The sequence below is a fragment of the Agelaius phoeniceus genome, chromosome 11, assembly GCF_051311805.1.
Source record: "Agelaius phoeniceus isolate bAgePho1 chromosome 11, bAgePho1.hap1, whole genome shotgun sequence".
Classification (NCBI taxonomy): domain Eukaryota; kingdom Metazoa; phylum Chordata; class Aves; order Passeriformes; family Icteridae; genus Agelaius; species Agelaius phoeniceus.
In genome coordinates, this window is record NC_135275.1 from 14,260,628 (window position 1) to 14,282,178 (window position 21,551).

General features: G+C 59.0%; 1 protein-coding gene across 8 annotated transcripts; it reads left to right on the top strand.

The window, feature by feature from the left end:
* The first annotated feature begins 165 nt into the window (after nt 1–165).
* On the top strand, nt 166–21,210 carry USP19 (ubiquitin specific peptidase 19). 8 transcript variants are annotated; one of them, XM_054639799.2, is made up of 28 exons: nt 188–303; nt 3,918–4,017; nt 4,173–4,417; nt 6,203–6,259; nt 7,346–7,474; nt 8,024–8,157; nt 8,468–8,875; nt 9,199–9,466; nt 9,596–9,752; nt 9,854–9,925; nt 10,442–10,557; nt 10,890–11,104; nt 11,364–11,565; nt 11,651–11,784; nt 11,973–12,131; nt 12,214–12,324; nt 12,487–12,597; nt 12,753–12,854; nt 13,073–13,213; nt 13,385–13,503; nt 13,751–13,888; nt 13,978–14,342; nt 14,995–15,105; nt 15,646–15,862; nt 16,182–16,334; nt 16,442–16,605; nt 16,686–16,864; nt 18,692–19,819. In XM_054639799.2, exons 3-28 carry the CDS (start codon nt 4,309–4,311, stop codon nt 18,923–18,925), a joined length of 4,305 nt encoding a protein of 1,434 aa, XP_054495774.1. In that variant the 5' UTR covers nt 188–303; nt 3,918–4,017; nt 4,173–4,308; the 3' UTR covers nt 18,926–19,819. The 8 variants fall into 8 exon arrangements, with proteins under 8 accessions (XP_077040422.1, XP_077040423.1, XP_054495776.1 ...); XM_077184307.1 differs by lacking the exons at nt 3,918–4,017; nt 18,692–19,819 and adding an exon at nt 21,045–21,210 and having other exon boundaries at nt 166–303; XM_077184308.1 differs by lacking the exons at nt 3,918–4,017; nt 18,692–19,819 and adding an exon at nt 21,045–21,210 and having other exon boundaries at nt 166–303; nt 10,896–11,104.
* Nucleotides 21,211–21,551: the final 341 nt, after the last annotated feature.

A 21,551-nucleotide genomic window follows, 5' to 3' on the forward strand; every position in this document is an offset into this window, starting at 1 on the left:
GGAATCGGCAGCGGGGCTGAAGGGCACAACACAGCCGGCATCCCCAGAGCAGCCCGGCAGTCCCAGGCTCAGCCCCGGAACGCCCGCGGACCAGCCCGGGGCCCCGCGCGCTCCCGGTGCCGCGGGAACGCGCCGGGCACCACCCCCGGCCCGTGTCACGTGACTCGCCCCCCGCGCGCTCCCGTGTCACGTGGGCGTGCCCGGCGGTTCCCGGAAGTGCGTCACGGGCTCGGGCCTGTCTCCGTTGTCGGCCCGCTCGGAACTTCGGCGCGGCACAAACAGACCGGAGCGGCGGGCGGGGCCGTGAGTGCGGGGAGGGCCGGGCCGGCCGGGCCGGGGCGGCGGCGGGGCCCGGGGGCGGCGAGCGGCGCCTGGGCCAGCGCGGGGTGAGGGCCGCAGCGGCGGGCAGGGCCCGGGGGCGGAGGGAGGCCGGAATGCGGCCGGTGGGCACGGGAGCCGGGGCGGCGGAGAGCGAGGCAGGCAGCGGATGGCGGTGGCGGCGGCCTGTGCCGAGCCTCAGCGGAGAGAACGTGCGGGGCGGCCGGAGCTGGGCCCGCGGGGGCTGAGAGCGGTGCTCGGCAGGACGGGCCGAGCGCGGCAGCCCCGGGCAGGAGCCGGCGCGGTGACCTCGTGCTCTGCCCGCCGGGGCCGCTCACACAAACACCGTTCACACAAACAAACACCGGTCACATTCCTTTTGCCCTCTCTCGGTGCCTGGGGCCGGGCAGCGGCGCCCGGAAGGCCAGGGGCCGCCGGCTGCTGTCTGGACTCTCTCATCAGTATCCCTGCCCATAGCCGGCAGGTTGGAACTAGATGATTTTCAAGGTCTGCTTCTAGCTCACACCGTTCTGTGATGCAGTGATCGTCCCCAGAACGAGGGAGCTGGGCCTGCCGGGTTCCCCACTCAGCAGAAGGCTCACTGCTGTCACAATGCGTTGGGTGCACAGTGATTTCCACGTGGGTTGGAAATATTTTGTGTGACAGTGCTGGCTTGAGTAGCTGCCCCAGGGGACTCTGTGCTTGCCCCGGTTCCACCCATGTGTCAGGCATGCCCAGAAACAAAAGTAAAAGTCAAGCTTGAGCCTTGGGATTTCTGGTCCCTCAGGGGAGCAAGAAACAGAAGGTGACTGAAGTATTTGTGTACATGAGGGACATGTTTCTGTTGGCTGTGTTTAGAACATGGAGGATCCAAAAATCCCTGGAAAGATGATGATGTTGGGATAGCCAACCTTCTCTGCAGCTACCCCTGGAAAGGCCTTTGGGCACTGATGGGGAGTGCTGTGGACAAAAATCAGGGAGCTCCTCCTGCCAAGTGCTAAACCTGCCCCAAGCATGGGACACAAATTGCATCTCATTGAGCCCTTTCTGCTGTCCTTCCTGGTCTGGTGCTGCTCTGGGGAGGAGTGGCCCTTCTCCTTGTCCTCTTGCTCCCTTTCCTCTGGCCAGTCAAAATATTTGCAGTCTCAGCATGAGCTGGGTTGGGAAACTGCTCAGGGGTAATACACAGTTAGGAGAAAGCCCTGGATGGATCTGGATCTGGTTCACCCCACAGCAGGGAGAGCAGAGGACAGGGAAGCACTTCTGCTCCCCGCAGCAGCATGGCCAGGCTTCCCTGGCTCTGGGGATTGAGTAAGGTTTTGTGGGAGTGCCCAGCTCATCAGGTGCTTCCCAGAGGTTCACCTGGCATCTAGCCAGAGCAGCCTTTCGCCATCTCTCCCCTGCAGTGACTCCTACTGTGCCAACAGGAGTGGTGCCAAAACCTTTGTGCACCCAAGGGCTGAACATGCTGCCCATGTGAGCATTTCCTGGTGGCAAAAAGTCTCTTATTCACCTATTCTGATCCCTGAGGAACCTGTGCTTTGCCCTCACTCCTCCAAAACCTTGGGGTGTGTGCAGCAGCCTCGGGCTGCCATCAGTCTGGCAGCTGAAATGGGCAGGGCTCCAGCCCCCTTGGTTCCTGCCTGCTGGGAGGAATAGCTGTCAGCAAAGCACCCGGGGGAGCTGAGCCTCAGCGAGGCATGGGAGCAGCAGGCTTCTCCTGGAGGAGTGACAAGCAGGCATGCAACCCTGTCTCTCTTCCTCACCCCTTCTTGGGCAGAGGCCTGTCCTTTCTCAGCCCTCCAGGACCCTTCTCAGAGCTTGCTTTCAGCCCTGCCCAGCAGTTATCCTCTGCCACCCCTTTGGAGGTGCAGGAAGGAGGTGAGAGGGCCTTGCCTGACCCTGCATGAAGCAGTCACTGCTTCTTGAATCCTATTTCTCCTGGGGTTTTCACCCTGGAGGCAAAAGAAATACAGCAAAAAAATGCTTTCCCATGTTTACCAAGCCCAGGTGAGCTTCTTCAGCACCAGGGGACTGGAGCTGAGTGACAGCATGCAGCTGGCATCAGAGGCCTAGCCTGGTGAATCACTGCCACTTTCCCTGCTGTGGGGGCCCTTCCCATTCCATCTGGAGCCAGAAATGCTTCTGCATCCTGGAGAGACCCAGTGAGTGCAGCAGCATGGGGGTGATGCTGCTGTCCTCCCACACTCTTTCAAGCTCTTTGGGACTGATGCTGGACCCTGCTCAGCATCTCAGTCTCCGGATCACTTGGGCCTCTCTACAGTGGGTGGCAGGAGTTGTCTGTGCCAGGCAGTTGGGCTGGACTCAGCTTTTCACTTGGCTTCAGTGGTTCTTGGTGGTGAGGGCGGGTTGGCCTGAAGAGAAGTGGTTTGGATGCAGCACTGGTCATGGGGCTGGCTTTGCCAGAGCTGAGGGCAAGACCAGGCTGCTTTGCTCTCTGGGGTTCCTCTCAGTTTGTGGCTGCAGCTCCACATTTGTGGCTACTTGTTGCCCCGAACATTTCTAGACAACAAATGCCCTGGCAACATGGGGCCAGCAGGACAGAGCTGGCAGTGTCCTTCCTCTGTCAGGGTGCCTCCCTTGGAGGTGCCTGCACAGCAAAGGGTCTGTGCTTGGCACAGGGGTACAGGCAGAACAGGGTGTTCCCGAGGGACAGCTTGCCTCCCACTGGTGGAGAGGCAGGCTCAGTGGAGCCGGGCTAGGCCAAGGTGTTGTTGGGCTTGGCTCCACGTCCTCACATGGGAGCTGGGCTTGTGAAACAGTGCCCTGGGAGCTGTGGTAGGCAGCTGGCACCTGGGAGCGGGCAGGATCCGAGTGGCTGGGCCCGTTTCCGTGCTGCAAACCCCTGCAGGCTGGCAGGCACTGCCAGGGTCAGGGTGTGCAGCCAGGGCAGCGAGGGGGGAAACCTTCCCAGCTCTCTGCTCTCACTGCCTCCATGGAGACACCTCCAGTGGGACTGTTTTCAGTGGGTTGTTTTGGCTCTGCTCTCTCAAAGCCCTGAACACTGTGGGGTGACACTGATGAGTGCACCTGGGCCAGCAGCTCCCAAACCCTGTAGGGGAGCTGGCTTTGTAGGGAGGGCATGTCTACAAAGGGGGCAGGGTGAACAACTTACATGCCCTGCTCAGCCTACTCTCTTCCTGGGGCACGAGGAGCAGAGGTGTCCTGTTTCCTGGCCAGGCCCTGCTGACGCTGTCTGTAAACTGGCTGGGAGATAAATATTCAAGGTGCAGTCATGCTGTTTAAGTTCCCAGCTAGTGGGAGAAGGGGGAGGAACTCTCCTTTTGCCAGGGAGCTCTGCTCTCATCTGTCACGGGAGCCTGTCCCAGGCCTGCTTCCTTCTTAGGGTGTTACTGGCTCCTATTCTGGTGCTATTGCACAGGACACTGTTTGACTGAAATAGCTGTCGCTCCAAGCTGTGTGACAGGCTCCCCCCGTTGATTCTGGAGGCTCAGTTTTGCAGATCCAGACCTCCTCATGTCCTTGCCCTCAGCTGTGTCTCTGGGTGTTAGTGCCAGCAGCTGCTCTGGGCCAGTGTTGCTATAGTGGGAGCCATGAGCATGACACTTGCTTTCCAGGTTTTTAATGCGTGCCACATACTGAAGACCCCTGATTGTATGTTGGGAGCTCTGACAAGCCCATGCTTTTGGCAGTAAGCATTGTAGCAGCTGTGATGAGGTAGGTTTCCTCACTGAGTGCTGCATGGGGCTTCCCATAAACAACATGGTGAAGGTCATGTAAGGGCACTGGCCCTGAGGCAAAGAGTGGATCCTGCTACTGTTGGGTCTTTTCCACCTGCTCCTCCTGCCATGCTTGCTCTTTCCTCTCTTTAGGCCATTACTTCCTTGCCAGAGAGTTTGACCACAGAGAGTCGCCAAGATAGCTGGGCCAGGAAGAAAACGTCGCACCCCTGACCCAGACTCCATTACCGACCCCGGCGGGCTGTTTGTGTCCTCCAAACGGCTGAAAATGTCCAGCAGCACAAATGCCCCTGGCCAGAGGAGAGCGTCTCGGGGCTTGGATGATGCCACCAACAAGAAGAAGCAAAAGGATCGAGCCAATCAGGAAAGCAAGGAAGGTGAGAGCCCCTCAGCATCCCTGGTGAGCAGGCCTGTGGTGTCTCAGCCCCGCAGCCTGGGAGCCTCTCAGCCATCTGCTGCAGGATAAGCAGATTTGACTAATCACTTCCTGCAGCTTATGGTAACCCGTGTGATGTGGGATCTTCTTCGACACAGTGTCCTCCCTGGACCTGTAACCTCCTTCCTTTGGGCACTACTTAGCCCCAGCAATGTTAGGAAGGTTGGGCCTGTGGCCTTGTTAGCTAAAGTCTGGAGGGGGCCTTGGTGATTGTTTCTAGACTCTGCTTTGGACATGGTGTGATCTGCCCCAATCCAGCGATAGTGGAACTGAAACCTGTGAGTGCTCTTGCAGCTGGAGGCAGTGCTGCTTCTTTCCCATCAGTTTGCTGCCAGTGTTGTGAGGCAGTGACCAGGAGTGCAAGGCCTGCGGGTGGGGCTGGTGCTTTAGCTTCTGAGTCAGAACAGGGTGTGGCTCAGGTGAAGTAGTTGCTGTAGAGTAATTCCTTCTGTAACTGTCATGTATCCTTTGACAAAAATGATGCTTCGGGTGCAGGGAATGCCTGTGGGCAGGATGCCTGCAAGAGTTTCTGTGGCTCTGGAAAGCTGTTTGATTTCTGTGCCTGCTCTGTTATAATTACTGTAACCTCAAAATCACAGGGTGTTTTATAGGCCAAGGTAATTGAGTGCTTGGCGAGCTCTGTTCCAGAGTGGCCAGGCACAGTCCCTGATGTGAAATCCCACAGTGCAGAGCACAGCACTGTGCTTTCTCTTGTGTGGGAGGAGTGTGCCTCTGGTAGGGCTTGACTCTGCATCCTCTGACGTGGGGGCCATCTTGAGGGCAACCATGCTGCCCCTGTCCCCTCTGTGAGTGGTGGTGAGGAGCTGTAGATCCTCCAGGCAGTGCTACTGCCATGCTTCTTACACTGCCAGCCCCACCAGCACCTTTGGACCAGTGGCTGTGGTGGTCAGCAGAAGTTTCCTACTGGTTTGTAGCCAGTCAAGGGATGCAGTGACAGCCCTCTGAGTGTTCCTGAGTGGAGACCATGGTTCCTGTTCCCATTATTTCTCTGCTTCAGGAGAAGGTGCTGTCGCTGTGGGTTCCTTGCCTGTCAGAGTTCACTATCCTGTGGGGCTAGAGCAGGCCTGGAGACACTTCTGGCTGTTGGAGATAATTCTGTGAGTAGCAGGGATTAGGTGTCAGGTCAGTTTGGTTCCCAACCCTGATCTGGAAGGAGGTTTTCAGATGTGGACATTGGCAGCTTGTGCAGGAATGGAAATGTTAAAGTGCAGCTGGGCCACGTGGTTCTCTGGTTACAGCAGAATTAGTTTGAGCATGACCAAACACCAGGTTCTTTCTGTCAGATCAAGACAGGACTCCTCTATATGGCTGGAGGCGGGGACCTGGTGTACTGCGCTGGGCAACACAGCTGAGCCTGGATGCCAAAAGCTCACAATGAGATGTGCCTCAAAAAAGCAGTGCCTACATGGTGCAGAATTGTTGTGTTGCTCCCACTCTGGTACTGTTTAGAGTAGGATATGGTGGTGTGGCCCAGAGCAGCTGTCCTGGCACTGACTTGCTGCAGTGCTGCAGGCAGGACTCTGGGGAAGGAGAAATGTGAGAAAGCAGAGGAGGGAGGTGGGCAACACATGAAGGATGAAAGGCCTGGACACAGATTCAGGGTAGAAGGAGGTGATGTGTGAAATTTTCAGCATCAGCTTGCTGGCCTATGTTGTGAGGTGACAGAATGACAGACCTGCCTGCGCTCTGCTTCTCTGCCCACCAGTGTCTCGCCCTGAGCTCGAGCAGGCTGAGACTGCCCAGGAGAAGGACTCAGAGGAGGGTAAGTCGAGGTGTGTGCCAGCTGTCAGTGCATGGCCATGGAGTGCCCTTGCCAAGGGATCTGAAGCTCTCACCTTGTTGTCCAGTGCTCTGGCATTGAGCAGAGCTAACATGAGCACTCCCTTGCCTCAGTGTTTATCTTAACAGTATGTGGCCTTCCCAGGGGTGGAGAAAGGCTGTCTGCAAGGAAGAGGCCCTGGGTATGTGGCAGGCTGCTTGCAACTCAGGGGTCACAGTGCCACTGAGCACAAGCCTGGGACGCCTCGCTGCTGACACCTGCTCTGCTTGTTTCTGAGTAGGACATGATGCTGTGCTGGGAACATCCCTAGCTGTGTCACTTTGTGGGCAGCATTGGCTGGTTTCTGTCTCAGTCCAGGCCTGCTTTGAGGACAGAGTAGGATGTCCTTGTGCCCCAGGGGTAGAACAAATCTGATTGAAGTCAAGGTGATCAAAATCACTTCCTTGTGTTGAAGACTTCAGGGCATCAAAGGCCACACCTGGAGCGTGGCAGGCACACAATGGAAGTTTTGCCTGCACCAGAGTATCACTGCTGCACTCTTTTCTCACCCGTTACAGTGTACTTCCCCCCCGGCCAGCCAGCCCATCTTTAATCTGTGTTAGCCACACTCACCTGGCAGGAGTACAGTGCTTTGATGGTTGCAGTTGGGCTGCTTGTTTTGCATATGCAAAGGGGAAGTGGCAATTTCTGATTGTGGTCAGAGTCCACCTAAATCCCCCAGAGTAATTCTGTGGCTTCCTCGTTCCTTGGGAAAGCAGTAATTGCTTTGTCGTTGGCAGGAGCCACCCTCTCTTCCCAGCTGCCACTGCTGCTTGTGGCACTGCCAAGAACAGCACTGCCTTTCTGATCTCTCTGGTTCCCACTGGGATTCATCTGCCCTGCTGCAACATGCGTTCTTGTTTGTGGCCTGTCTGATGAGGGCAGGTCCCTTTTAATTGTCATGATCTGTGCTCCCTGCGGTGACTTCCTTAACTGCGTGTGTGTTCAGGCTTGCATTCCCCAGCCAAGGAGTGGGCACTTCAGGCTCATTCCCCAGCAAGTGGGTGACACTTCCCTCCCTTTTCCTAGAGCTGCTGCTGGACTGGAAGCAGAATGCCGATGAGATCATTATCAAGTTGAATTTGGGCACTGGAGCTTTGAAGGCAGAGGATGTACGTGCTGATTTCACTGACACGGACTGTGTGGTCAAACTACCAGGTATGGGAACGGAGCAACTGGTGCAAGCTTTTATCCATTGGGATTTGGCACAGCTCTGGGCCAAGCACGGGGTTGCTGCAGGCAGACATCAAACTTTTCCCTCAGAGGCAATGCCCTGCTCTCAGCTGGCACACACTCAGACAGCAGACAGGGACGATAGGAGAGCATTGTAGAGCTGGGGAGGGCAGGAGCTGGCCTCTGTGCCAAGTGAACAAATGTCCACAGCCGCGCCAGTGCGTCTCTGTCCCCTGCTTGCTGGGATGGCTGAGTCAGTCCCGGGTATCCTTTGGAAAAGTGACTGTGCCCCTGAGGGCGGGGAGGCCCAGGGCCTTCCCGCTGGGAAGAAGGCCAGCCAGATGTACAAAGCAAGTTCAGGGAAGCTGGCTGGAGCCCTGGAAGGCTCCTGGGGTATGGTGGCAGCCTGCCTGCAGCCTTCTTGGCTCTGAATGAGTGCTTCCTTCATCCTGGGGGCAGGTGAAAGGGGGCTGTGGGTTAGGTGACAGCTGCCTGGAGCACTGCCTGAGGTAGTGGTTCCCCTCTGCTTTACAGACGGGCGCCAGTGGAGCTGTCAGTTCTATGAGGAGATTGAGGGCTCCTGCAGCAAGATCCAGTGCAAGAAGGGCAACTTTCTACAGCTTGTGCTGCAGAAGAAGATCCCACTCCATAACTGGTCTTCACTTCTGGTAAGGAGGGAATGATCTGTCTGTTAAGGGAACTTGTGGAGCCCTGGGGAGCTGGGGTGAGCTCCGAGTCCCTGCTGTTGAGCTGCCCAGGGAGCAATGTGGGACACATCCTTCATCTACCTGCTGCATGAGCCATCTGCCACTGTCCCAGGGAGTCATACCCCTGTTTCTGCCTGCTACGCATTCCCAGGTTCTGGAGTAGAGTCTTGCTGCAGTCTGGGAAGGGGGAGTGAGGGTGAGGGATTGATAGGGATCCTGAAAGATGCTGCTACCTGAGTACCTTCCCACTGTGCTGCATTGCTTTTTACAGAAGAAAAGGAAAGATGGATCCAAAGAAGTGGCCAAAGGGTCTGTGTGCTGGGAGAATGGGAAGGAGAAGGCTGCTTCTGCAGAGATGACCCCTGAAGAGCCGAGGGCTGAAGGCACGGAGCCATCAAGATCCCGGCGGGAGCCCTCCAACCCCAAGCGTGCTCCAGGAAGAAGCGAGGTCCTAGGAGGGAAGAGCCCAGCCAGCCCAGGGACACAGAGTGGCCCCAGTGCCAAGCGGGCAGTGTACCTCAAAGTAGCTCCCACGGAAGAGGAGCCGAACGCCAGGGTCAGCGCGAGCACAGAGCCCAGCAAAGGGCACGGCGGGAGGGCCGGCAGCCGCCGCAACGGCAGAGCCAGCCAGGCTGATGCACCTGCGGCCCTTGCAGACCTCGCACTGCCGCTCGAGAAGGTACCTGGGGACTGGCTGGGCCGGGTGCCCCTGCTTCCTCTGCCCTGTGCGGGGGATGCAGGAGCCATCCCTGCTGATGAGGATGAGGTAGGGTCCGGGATGCTGAGGGCTGATAGGAGGACCTGTGGTGGAGGAGGGAGTGAAGTGAGGACCCTGCAGTTGCTGTGCTGTGGTGCTAGTGGGGCTGAGCTGGCATGGGATGTGTGGGGGAAGCAGGTGGTATGGAGCTGTGCCTGACTGGCTGGCAGGAGCCACAGTGGGTGGGCCAGGGCAGCTCAGGGGTGACAGTGTCTGTGTTTCACTGTGTCTTTCTGTATTGAAAGGCTGTAGTTTTGGCCAAAGAGACTGTTCCTGTGGAGATGCCCCCTCTCACAGCTACCACAGAGGTGCTCCCCCACCGTGTTGCCACCTGTGTTGAGAAGAGAGTCCTGCAGCCAGGCAGCCCTACTGAGGCCTTGCGGAACCGGGACTGCCTGCCCGTCCTGGGAGAGAGCTCTAAGGCCATCCCAGTGGCCACCCCTCCCATGGGCAGGGATGGTGAGAAGAGGGACTGGTCCAAGGACGACGTGGCTCTGGAAGCAGCAGCTGATGGTGAGTGGCCAGAGCCCATGGGGTGAGCCTGGTCAGGAAGGTCCATCTGCTCAGGACCTTTCCTGGGTCAGCTTGCAGCTCCAACATGCAAGGAAGATAACCTCTCTCCCTGTGGCTTTCCTTACTCAGAGCCAGAGCCTTTTGTAAGCCTGACCTTTGTCAAGAATGACTCATATGAGAAGGGCAATGATCTGGTGGTGGTGCATGTGTATGTGAAGGAGATCCACAAGGAGACATCCAAGGTGTTGTTCCGGGAACAAGACTTCACACTAGTGTTCCAGACGAGGTACAAGTTTGCCTCGGGATGATGCCAGGCCACTGCAGAGCTCCTGATTGTGGCTGGGCTACTTGTTTGTTCACCTCTGCTCACTCCCAATTTCTCTGCAGTGATACGAACTTCCTTCGTCTCCATCCTGGCTGTGGGCCCCACACGGTGTTCCGGTGGCAGGTGAAGCTCAGGTATGAGTCCTGTCCTTCTAAGCCACACCAGGGCAGGGGAGGTGAGAGTGCAGAGCTGGAGCAGAAACCAGTCCCATCTAGAGGTTCTGTACAGGGAATGCTCATTTCCTCATCTGGAGGTTTCACTTACACCATGCTACACTGGTGCCCTGAGCCTGGTCTGCCTTGGCTGTGTGCTCTCTTGCAGGGGAGGAAATCCCAGTGTCTCCTTGCCTGCAGTGTGCCCCAGGCTGTTCTAGAGCTCTTGGGGACAGAGCCAGACCAGCCTTGTGCCCTTTGGGTAGGATGTGCAGCAGGAGAGAGCCGAGCAGAATGGATCTGTCAGAATAGGGGTGCTCTGTGTGCTCAGTGTGGCCAGGCTCAAGGGTTTCACCCTGCTTTGTCAGGGCTACCTCAGGATTGGTGCTAGCAGGGTCCCTACTGCCTGGAGGCCATGGGTCTGCTATGCAAAGGCTTTGGCATGTCTGAGGCTGCTGTGGGGTCTGGGGCACCTCTGACTTGCTGTGTACCTTGCAGGAACCTTATTGAGCCGGACCAGTGCACGTACAACTTCACGGTGTCTCGCATTGATGTCTGCCTGAAGAAACGCCAGAGCCAGCGCTGGGGGGGGCTGGAGGCTCCAGCCACACGAGGTCTGCACCCTGCCTTCGTGTCCTGCCTTCTGTCCTGCCTGCCTGCTGCACTGCAGGGGGCCGTGGGCCCTCCTCACCAGTGCCAGCTGCCAGCTGGTGCTGCATTCTCTGGCATGGAATGGTGGGGAAGGAGAGGGGCTGAGTGGGTGCAGGTGGGAGGGATGTGAGGCAGGGTGTGAGCCAAGTGATAGGGGAAGGGCACTGTTTCCTTTGCTGTTTCCTTTGCTCACGGGTAGGAGAGAGCCTCTGCAAGTGTGGACTGAGCAGTTCAGCCCCGCTGTGGGCAGTGTGTGGTGCTGCTAACCACAGGCCCACCCTTCCCCCTTTTTAAGGTGCAGTGGGTGGTGCAAAGGTTGCCATGCCTACAGGCCCTACCCCTCTGGATAAGAACCCTCCGGGCAGTAACCAGCACCCCCTCTCCAGCAAGGAAGAGGCCCGAACCAGCGACAAAGAGAAGCCACGTGTGGAAGATGGGGCTCTGGATGGTGTGGCAGCCCGTACGGCCCCAGAGCACTTGGCAGTGAAGCAAGAGCCACACATTCCTTCGGTGAGTGTGGTCACACTGGGTCTGACCTGGATAGGGGAAAGACACCTCCTCAGTGCCACTCTGGTAGGAGGAGGTGGTGCCCCTCACTCATAGTTGGCAGGATTGGGGGCAACTGTTGGCCTGTCTGTCCCAGTCCATGTGGGAGATAGTGTGATGGCTCCAGCCCTCTCTGGGGGTTTTCTTGGGCTTTTGAGTTCCTCTGGTGTTCCCAGAGAGACTCCCTGAGTGCCATACCCTCACACCTCCTCTGCTTTGGCAGCCCAAACCAACATGTATGGTGCCACCGATGACACACAGCCCAGTGAGTGCTGAGAGCGTGGAGGATGATGAGGATGAGGATGAGAAGAAGAAGGTCTGCCTGCCTGGCTTCACAGGTCTGGTGAACCTGGGCAACACCTGCTTCATGAACAGCGTCATCCAGTCCCTGTCCAACACCCGGGAGCTGCGTGACTACTTCCATGGTGAGCCCACACTGGGAGCCCAGCAGAGCTTGACCACTTAGATGATGAAGCCAGCAGCCACCCTGAGCTCCTGCATCTCTTACAGATCGGTCCTTTGAGTCAGAAATCAACTATAACAACCCGCTGGGGACGGGTGGACGCCTGGCCATTGGCTTTGCCATGCTGCTCAGAGCACTGTGGAAGGGCACACACCATGCCTTCCAGCCCTCTAAACTGAAGGTAGGGCCCCTGGCATTGGTGCTCACAGGAGCACTGTGGGTCTCCAGCATTCCTTTGTGGGCACCTGGCTGCCCTGCAAGTGTCACAGTGAGCTGTGGGTGTGGGTGGGTGCAGCCAGGGTTTGTGCATGGGGCAGGCAGTGCTGCCAGAGGTCTGCTGACCAGCCCTGACTACTGTGCTCCCCACAGGCAATTGTGGCCAGCAAGGCCAGCCAGTTCACTGGCTATGCCCAGCATGATGCTCAGGAGTTCATGGCCTTCCTGCTTGATGGCCTGCACGAGGACCTCAACCGCATCCAGAACAAGCCCTACACAGAGACTGTTGACTCGGATGGGAGGCCTGATGAGGTGAGGGTGTTCCTCCCCCAAAGTCACCAGGGAAGAGCAGCCTGGGTGGTTTAATGAGATGCTAAGCCCTTTCTTCCTGCAGGTGGTAGCTGAGGAGGCTTGGCAACGACACAAGATGAGGAATGACTCATTCATAGTAGACCTCTTCCAGGGCCAGTACAAATCCAAGCTCGTCTGCCCGATGTGCTCCAAGGTAGGAGAGCCCTGAAGATTCTGTCCCTGTCCTGGTTGTGCAGAAGTAGGCTCCTGACCCTCAGAGAGCACAAGTCACAGGGCAAGGCTGGATCTTGGGTCCACTGGATCTTCTGCTCGGCCACAAGCACTTCCCACAGCTGAGTGTGTTTTTGTTCTGCAGGTGTCTATTACCTTTGACCCCTTCCTGTACCTCCCCGTGCCCCTCCCACAGAAGCAAAAGGTGCTGACTGTCTACTACTTTGCAAAGGAGCCGCACAAGAAACCCATCAAGGTAAAGGATACCTTCTGCCCTGGGGAGGGAGCCTAAGAAGGCTCCTGGAGGTGCCCCAGGCAGCTGGTCATGTGCCAACTGGCTAAGCCGTGTGTTGAGTAAGGGCCCTCATGCCTTAGTGTGCTGTGACTAATGTGGCACTTTCTCGGTGGCAGTTCCTCGTGAGTATCAGCAAGGAGAACTCCAGTGCCATGGAGGTACTTGACTCAGTTGCTCACAGTGTGCGTGTGAAACCAGAGAACCTGCGCCTGGCAGAGGTGAGAGTGCTGGGCAGATACCTGCTCTGGAGGGTTGGGCCACCACAGTAGGGCCTGGGGAATGCCCATTTTTCCCTTGTGAGGTGGTGAGCTGAGCACAGCATCCTTGGGCTGCTGCTCTTCCCACAGCTCACTGTGAGACTGGGTTCTGTGGCTCTCTGAGGAGAGGACACATAGGGCAGCCCTCACACGGCCATGCTCCACTGCTTTCCTGGCAGGTGATCAAGAATCACTTCCACCGCATGTTCCTGCCCTCTAACTCACTAGACACAGTCTCGCCAACGGACCTGCTGCTGTGCTTTGAGGTGCTGTCCCCAGAGCTGGCCAAGGAGCGTGTGGTGGAGCTTCAGGTCCAGCAGGTAAGAAGGCCTGTTGGGACTACTGGGAGGGATGCAGGAAGGCTGAGCGCTGAGCAGGAGGGGCAGAACTGCACACAAGGGCAGTTAGCTACAGCGAGCATGGATGCCCACCGAGGCTGCCTTGTCCTGCCCAGGTGCCCTTCCCTGTCCAACGGGTCCTTTCTCCTGCAGCGTCCACAGGTGCCCAGTGGCCCTGTTGCCAAGTGTGCAGCCTGCCAGAAGAAGCAGCTGCCAGAGGATGAGAAGCTCAAGCGCTGCACGAGGTGCTATCGAGTTGGTTACTGCAACGTGTGAGTTGGCTTGGTGCCTGGCAGGGATGGAGGATCTCCTGCTGTGAAGGGCTGGATGGGAGAGCTCTGCCTGCTGGGAGAAGGTGGGATGGATCTGCCCTTTGGGATGGAGCCAGTTGAACTCCTGGTGTTCCCCTTGTCCCCAGCACACTCCTCTGGCCCTGCACTGCTCCCTCCCAGGCTGTTCAAGGATGCTGAGTTCAGCAGGGGCTGTATGTATGTCTGACATGCCATGCGTGTGTTACAGGGCATGTCAGAAAACACACTGGCCAGACCACAAGGCTTCGTGCCGTCCTGAGAACATCGGTTTCCCCTTCCTCATCAGCGTGCCCGAGTCCCGCCTCACCTACGCCCGCCTGGCCCAGCTACTGGAGGGCTACGCCAGGTGAGAGTCTGGGGAAGGAGGGTGCTTCTGCCCCAGAGCTGAGCTCAGCCCCGTGTCTGGCCAGGCCTAACTCCCACCTCCATGCCCAGGTACTCAGTCAGCGTGTTCCAGCCTCCGTTCCAGTTGGGCCGGATGTCACCGGAGCAGGGGCTGCAGCCTCTGCACTCGGACAAGCTGGAGCCCCTGGCCAAGAGCAGCTGTGCAGCAGCCACCTCTGCCCCCGAGCTGGGAGATGGGGACAGGGTTTCCAGCCTCCCTCAGGAGCCCCCACTCTCCCCAGCTGTGCCTGAGCTGCAGCCAGAGATGGGGGATACTACCACTGTCCGGAGCAAGGTCCTGACAGCCAGGAGTTCCCTCCTGAGCTTGGATTCAGGGTTCTCTGAGCACATGGAATCGCAGGGTGACAGCTGTTGTGAGAAGGAGCCGTCCTATGAGAGAGCCCTCAAGCCTGAAGGTAAGAGGTGCTGAAGTGCTGGCTATGTCTGTGCCAGAAGCTCGGGCAATTCTCCCTTCTTGAGGTGACCTCCCAGCACAGCATCTCTTCTCCCCTTGTGAGCTTGGTGTGGAGACTCTTGGATCACAGATGAGGCCATGGGAGCTTTGTTTTGGTACTCTTGCTTCACCTGAAATGCCTGTCTACCCACGCTCTGCCCTGCCCTGGCAAAGCCCAGGGTGTAGAGCAGAGACCTGATGAGCAGAAAGGCTGGAGTGCTGTGTTGTTGTGGGAGAGGTGGGAATGCAGGGGCTGGCAGAAGTCCTGTGGGAGCAAGGCAGAGCTGGTGCAGGCTGAGCCCCTGGGGGCTGTGAGCAAAGCACTTGGCTGGCTCTGACTCAGCTGCATGGGACCAGCCTCTCGCGCTCGGCTGCCTGGCTGTCACGTTTCCAGACACTCGTCTCAGGATGGCAGCAATGTGCAGTGAAGGGGCAAGGCAGGCAGAGGAGCACAGCTTGCCAGGGGCAGGCGCCTGCTAAAAATAGTCAAGGACACGGGCACGTGGTTGTGTCCCTTCAAGGCCGTAGCATGTGAGGTGGGGGTGGGGGCACTGCAAATTCTTGGCCCCTATGCAGGGCAGTGCCACCACAAATCTGTCCCTGCCTCTTCACAGCTGCCATCCCTGGGTACCAACACACTCCAGACTCACTGAGTGCCCGTGCCACACAGTTCTACATCACTAAGATCGACGCTGCCAACCGAGAGCACAAGCTGGAAGATAAAGGTGAGCCAGAGCCCTGTAAAGTACCACCTTCATCCCTTACAGCCTCTGGCAGGGCAGTGGATCTGCCTGGCCAGGGTGCCAGAGTCTGCCTGGCACGAGATGAGCCCAGGTGTCCACACTGGACAGTAAAAGCTGCATATGACAGGGGAGGGAAGGGCTCTGCTGCACAGAGTCTCTGTCTAGAAGCTCTTCTTGGGCATGACATTCCTGCTCTCCTCAGCAAATAGGCCAATTCCTTCCAACCTCGTGTATTCTCGGAGGGTCTCTGATCTCTGGGTCACCTCTTTGTTTGAATGGGATGCCCACACCAAGTGCTGGTTGTGAGGGTGCTGCTGATAAGAGGGCTGTGCCAGTGTTGCACCCTGCAGGCTGAGGGGCTCTGCATGATGAACCTAGGGGACTAGGTTAGGGGGGGTACCTGTCCCTTTCTGGCAGCATTTTTTGATCTCTGTATCTAACTGGGATGGGCAGGATTGCTCCAGCAAGGTGGTCTGGTCTAGCCTGGTGGGGTAAGTGTTTGAGGTCTGTGCCACTTCACAGGTGACACCCCCCTGGATCTGACAGACGACTGCTCTCTTGCCCTGGTGTGGAAGAACAATGAGCGCCTCAAGGAATTCGTGTTGGTAGAATCCAAGGAGTTGGAGTGTGTGGAGGATCCAGGCTCAGCCAGCGAAGCAGCCCGGGCTGGGCACTTCACCCTGGAGCAGTGCCTCAATCTCTTCACGAAGCCTGAAGTCCTGGCCCCAGAGGAAGCGTGGTGAGGAAGGCAGCAGGGTGGGTTCCAGCCAACAGGCCCAGACAGCAGCAGGGGTTTCCCAGGAGCTGCCCAGGCCTGCACGCTGTTACTACTGGCAGCCAGGAACAATGGGCTGGCTTTGCCTGTGCACTCGGAAGGGCTAAGCCAGCAGGGAGCAAAGCTAGTTCTCTGCAGGACTGTACTGGCCTGCCCTTGACAGAGCAGGCTGAGCCCTTCCACATACCCTTTGCCAGCCCTGCATGTGGGGACCCTGGGGCTGAACTGGGCTGCAAGGACTGAGGCTCTCTCCATGCCAGTAACGAACACACTCTTCCCCCAGGTACTGCCCCAAGTGCAAGCAGCACCGCGAGGCTTCCAAGCAGCTGATGCTGTGGCGGCTGCCCAACGTCCTCATCATCCAGCTCAAGCGCTTCTCCTTCCGCAGCTTTATTTGGAGGGACAAGATCAATGACATGGTGGACTTTCCTGTCCGGTGAGAGCCCAGGGGATGATGTGCCTGGGTTGGCACTGCCTCTGCTGACCTGCAACCCAGGCTGCATAACACTGATCACCCTTGACGGTCACTGTATCTCTCTACAGGAGTCTGGACCTGAGCAAGTTCTGCATTGGTCGGAAGGGTGAGCAGCAGCTGCCTATGTATGACCTGTATGCTGTGATCAACCACTATGGAGGCATGATTGGAGGGCACTACACAGCGTACGCCCGCCTGCCCAACGACAAGAACAGCCAGCGCAGCGACGTGGGTGAGCATCTGTCACCCTCGCCACCCCTCTGCTCCCACGGTCGTGACTTGTCTGCTTGCTTAACCCTTCCTCCTCCTCAGGCTGGCGGCTCTTTGACGACAGCACAGTCACCACGGTGGATGAGAGCCAGGTGGTGACCAGATACGCCTATGTCCTCTTCTACCGCCGGAGGAACTCTCCCGTGGAGAGACCCCTGCCAGGGCATCCCTCAGACCACCGCGCCGAGCGCACCCCCTCTGCTGAAGCTGCTGCCAGCCAGGTGAGCACTTGCGTCCTTTTCGCCGCTTTTGGAGCCACAGAGCTTGAAATGTGCTCAGGGGCCCTCATGCAGGGCCCTGCCTGTCTTTACCTGCACCCACAGAGCCTGGTGCAGCTGTGGTGCAGTGCCTGTACCCCTTTGATACCAGAGAGCTTGCGTCAGCTGGGCATTGGAGCCTGTCTTGCCTTGTTCTCACTGTGGGCTTGGGACAGTCCCTGTCCTGAGGGGTCACAGGAGAACTGGTTTCATCATCAGTGTGGAAGTGCTGATGGGAGGGCACTGGAAGAGGAAGAAGGAGGGCACAGCCTCACTGGGGTCTGCATTGGAGGAGGGGCTGTGAGCTGTGCAGTAGGATCTGGTCGTGCCAGGGAGCAGTAAGAACTTGCCCTCCAGAGCTGCTTTCAAGGCAGGGTGGGGAACTTTCTACTGGGGCCCAACTCAGGGCCAAGCCAAGTGCAAAAAAGGTAAATGCCAGTGCTGAGCCAGAGGCCTGGCAGCCTTCACAGGGTGCTGTAGAGAAACCTGCCAGAGTGAGCTCTGTTGCTGGGTGGCCTGGGAGGGAGGGACTGGGGGTGGGCCAGACGTCAGGGTGCTTTCAGAATGCTTTCATTGGTAGGGAATGGCTGTGCTGATCTTCTTGTGAAAGTCAGGAAGGCCTAGGCTGGAGACCCCATGCACAGTTGTGCTGCAGACATTCCCTCCGTGCTCAGCACCTCTGTGGGCCCACAGAGTCTGAGGACAATGCTCAGTTCATCTCCAGCATGACTGCACATGTGTGCCCAGAGGGGCCCTTCTGGCCTGGCCTCCCTGCCCCTCTGGCTCATCCTCCCCGTGGACTGGTGCTGGTTAGGCATCCCAGCTCTGCCCTCTTGCCTGAGTACAAGCTGTCTGTCTCTGAGGCTGGGAGGGCTATCTGGCATGTTGGTGTCTGCCTGCTTGGGCTGTTCCTGCCCTGCGTGTGTGTCCTAGAGCAGCCCTGCTCACTGGGGGCACCCTGAGCAGTGAGAAAGCCGCACTGCTTTTCACACACTGGTGGTGAGAGGCTTCAGGGACCAAACTGGCACTGTGGCTCACTGTATGCCCCATGGCACTGGGGTTCATCAGGTTGCTCTGTGATACTGGGGCTCATTGGGCCCCTGGCAGCACCGGTTCCCCTGCAGTAATGGGATGCATTGGATCCCAGTGGGGCTCAGCAGGTCCCCAAGCACCCTGGACCACCTGCACCCTCCGTGGCACTGGGTGCCCTTCAGAGACCTGCTCCCTGACTGGCTGCTCTGCATGATCACCGCCATGAAGGGCCAAGCTGTGGTTGGCTGCCTGTGGAAAATCCTCCTGGAACCTGGGCTACAGTTGGTTGTCAGAGCATTCCTACCCACCAAAGCAGAGCTGTGACTGGCTGTACTGGCACTGTGCCTCCTGCTCCTGCTGCTCCAGCTGGCTCTGGATTGGCTGTCATTTGAAAGATCCTGTTGGGATCACAGAAGCTGGGCTGTGATTGGCTGCTGCCTGCTCCCTTGCCTCCCGGACCCACCAATGCAAGCGCATCTGCTCCATCGGGATCCAGCTGCTGGCTTCACTCCCTGCAGTCCCGTGAAGACCCTGCCCGGCAGCTGCCCATGCTGCCTCCCACAGAGCCACCCAGCGGAGCCCCACACACCAGAGACCCCGAAGAGCTGCGGGGGTGGGCGCGACCGCGACGGTGCTGCATGGGGAGGCGGGCTGGCTGGGCACGGGGCTGGGCTTGCAGGCAGCCGCCTGCCCCGGGGGATGGCAAGGGGTGTTGCCCGTTGTGTTCTCCAAGTGCTGACGCAGGTTTCCACATCGCAGGCTTCTCTGATCTGGCAGGAACTGGAGGCTGAAGAACAAGAGCTGCAGCTTGAGGCACCCCAAAGGCCTGCAAGAAACTCTTGGAGGCCCTGTGGCCAGAGGCGAAGTCCGGGCACCCCCCAGCACCCAGATGAAGGCTGCGTCAGATACTTTGTCCTGGCCACCACAGCTGCAATTGTGGCTCTCTTCCTGAACGTCTTCTACCCACTCATTTACCAGCCCCGCTGGAGATAGGCCCAGGCGCGTGGCCAGCTGCGGGAGCAGGGCCGCCAGGGCACGCGCCGTCCTAGGACGCTCTGAGACCAAGACATGAGGCAGCAGGACAGAAATCACTGGGAAAGACTCGCCAAGGGAAACATGGGGCTGTCGGCTCCTGTCTGTCTGCTCTGGCATCTCCTGTGCCAGCTGGCAGGCCTGTGTGGCCAGCCTGCTACTTTGCCAAGGCACAACCCAGAACCAGAAGCTCCTTTGCCCTTCCTTGCTGCCCCCAGGAGTGGGGCAGGCCTCAAGGCTACCTGCTGCTCAAGAAGGGACTTTGCTGCTGCAGCGTTGCTGGGGCTTCAGAGCCCTGTGGGCACATCAACATCTCTGCTTGGCTCCCAAGAAGGAAATGGAGACCTGCCGGGAGGCTGCAGCAAGGGCAGGATGCCCTGACACGGGCCCTGGCTGGCCACCTCTCTCAGCTGTGCTGCTGCAGGAGCCTTGAGCTCCCCTGGGGCTGGGGCTACCCACGGTCCTTGGCCAGCCCAGTCTGCCCTGCTAGCCTTCTGCTGAGCCTTCTGGTGCCAGCTGCCTGTGCGCTGTGTGCTGCACTCCTGTGCTGCACTCCTGTGCTGGGGCTGGACGGGCTTGTCACCAAGGGCTTGTGTGCTTCCCTGCTCAGCCCCAGACAGTGCTGGGGAGCCTGGCAATCCAGACTGAGGTGCCCATAGTGGGCACCTATCTCTGTGCCCACCAGTCCGTGGGGCTGTGTGCTGGCAGCATCTGGGGGAGTTGGTCTCTTCAGGGCAGTGTGGTGCAGCACCTCATTTGCGAGGGTACCAGCTGCCCATGCTGCGGGAGAGGCGTGGGGTCAGGGAGCACAGATATGGCTGTGGTGCTTTAATAAAGCCAGGTTTTCCAAAGAAATGCAGCATTCCTGTCCTGTGTGCTGGGACTCCCACACAGAGGCGAGGACTCCACACTGGGGTCACCTGAGGCCACTATGTGACCCAGCTGGCACCAGGACCATCCCTTGGGCTTTGCTGGGTGCCTGGTGCACCTTGTGTGGCAGCAGGCTCAGGAGTGAGCTCCGCCTGCCCATGCCATGGGGCGCAGGCTGGGCTCCAGTCCCAGCTGTGGAGTGGTAGCCTCATGGGACACGTGCAGGGTGTGGGGAGCCCGGCAGGGCCAGGAGAAGGCAGTCCCCTGAGGCTGGGGCACAGGCTGCTGCTCCAACAGTGTCTGACATTGAGACGTGTTGCCCTTGGCTGCGTGTGGCTCAGACAGCTCTGGCGTATCTGGGTGTGAGAGGTGACTTCAGAGCCCTGTGACTTTCTTTTCCGTCTCCACTGCTGTTCTGCTGGCAGTGCCCTCAGCTGGCCTGGGAGGGATGCTTTGCAGTGAAGGGGTTCGTCTGCGTTTTAGGCCGGGGCCTGAGCTGGACTCCCCCTGCCTCTGTCCCACGCCCCTCCTCCACGTGCTGAGGTTTACTCCCCTCCCAAGCAGGTTCCAGCCTGGGAGCACGGCAGGGCTGTGCCGTGGTCATGAGGTGCCTGTCCTGGAACAGTCGCCTCATTGTCTGCAGCCCTGGGTCTCAGCAGCTTCCCCCGCTCACCCACGGTGCCGGCCTCGTGGGTCTGAGTCAGTGCCCGGCGCTGGTGGGCTGACCTCTGCTCCGGCTGGTGCTGGCACCCCAGGGTTGGGGCCCACAAGCCGCTGCCTGCACCTGCCTGACCTCACCAGCCAGTGGGTGGCCGGCAGTGAGGCCTGACAAGGTGCTCTCAGCCCTGGAAATCCCCTCTGGCCCTGCTCTGTTCCTCAGGCCTCCACCAGGCACTGGCAGCGTGCCTGTGGCCCGTCACTGCTGCCTGTGCTGGGGTGCAGGGCTGTGCTCCGCCCTGGGGCAGGAGTGTTCTGCAGCCTGGCCCTCCTATCCGGCCGGAGGGGCTGCCTCCAGCGGCCCTGGGCACGCTGCTTCCCTCTGCCCTGCCGTGGGGTTTGCCACCAGCTGCTGCTCTCTAAGCCCAGGGGCTGCACATTCTGCATGTGGGGCTGTGTCCCCTCCAGGCACCTCTCCAGCCCCCCGGGAGCAGGGAGGGAGATGGGTGGGCAGGCTGCAAGTCTCCCTCTCATGCCCACCTTCTGCTTGCAGGGACTGCCCCCGGTGCCGTTCGGATCCGGCCTGGCCCCTGAAGGAGCCCCGCCGCTGGCTGCGGAAGGCCTCCCCGAGCGTTTTGCCAGCCCCGCCGAGCGCCCAGCCCCCTCCTACAGCAGCATGGAAGAAGTCGACTAGGGTGTCATGGGGGGCCTGGCCTGGGGTGTGGGCCAGGCCAGGCACTGGGGGGTGGGGGGATGGGGGAATCGGGGTTTGTCCTGCGCTCATTAAACTCTCTGAACTCCACTCGCCTCTGCTGCCTGCTATCCATTCAGACCCTCTGCCCCCTGGTGAGTCAGGGCACCATGTCCCCGGTGTGCTGTTAGGACCCCCAGCACCCTGCTGCCACAGGTGCCCTCCTGCTCCAGTGTTCCCTGGTGTGACTTGGTGCTCGCTATACCCTAATATCCCTCAGGGACCGGTGCCATTGCCGGGTGCACTCCACAGCAGCGGCAGGGGACACAGTGTTCCCTGGTGCCTCGTGCGCTCCTGCTGCTGGCTGCA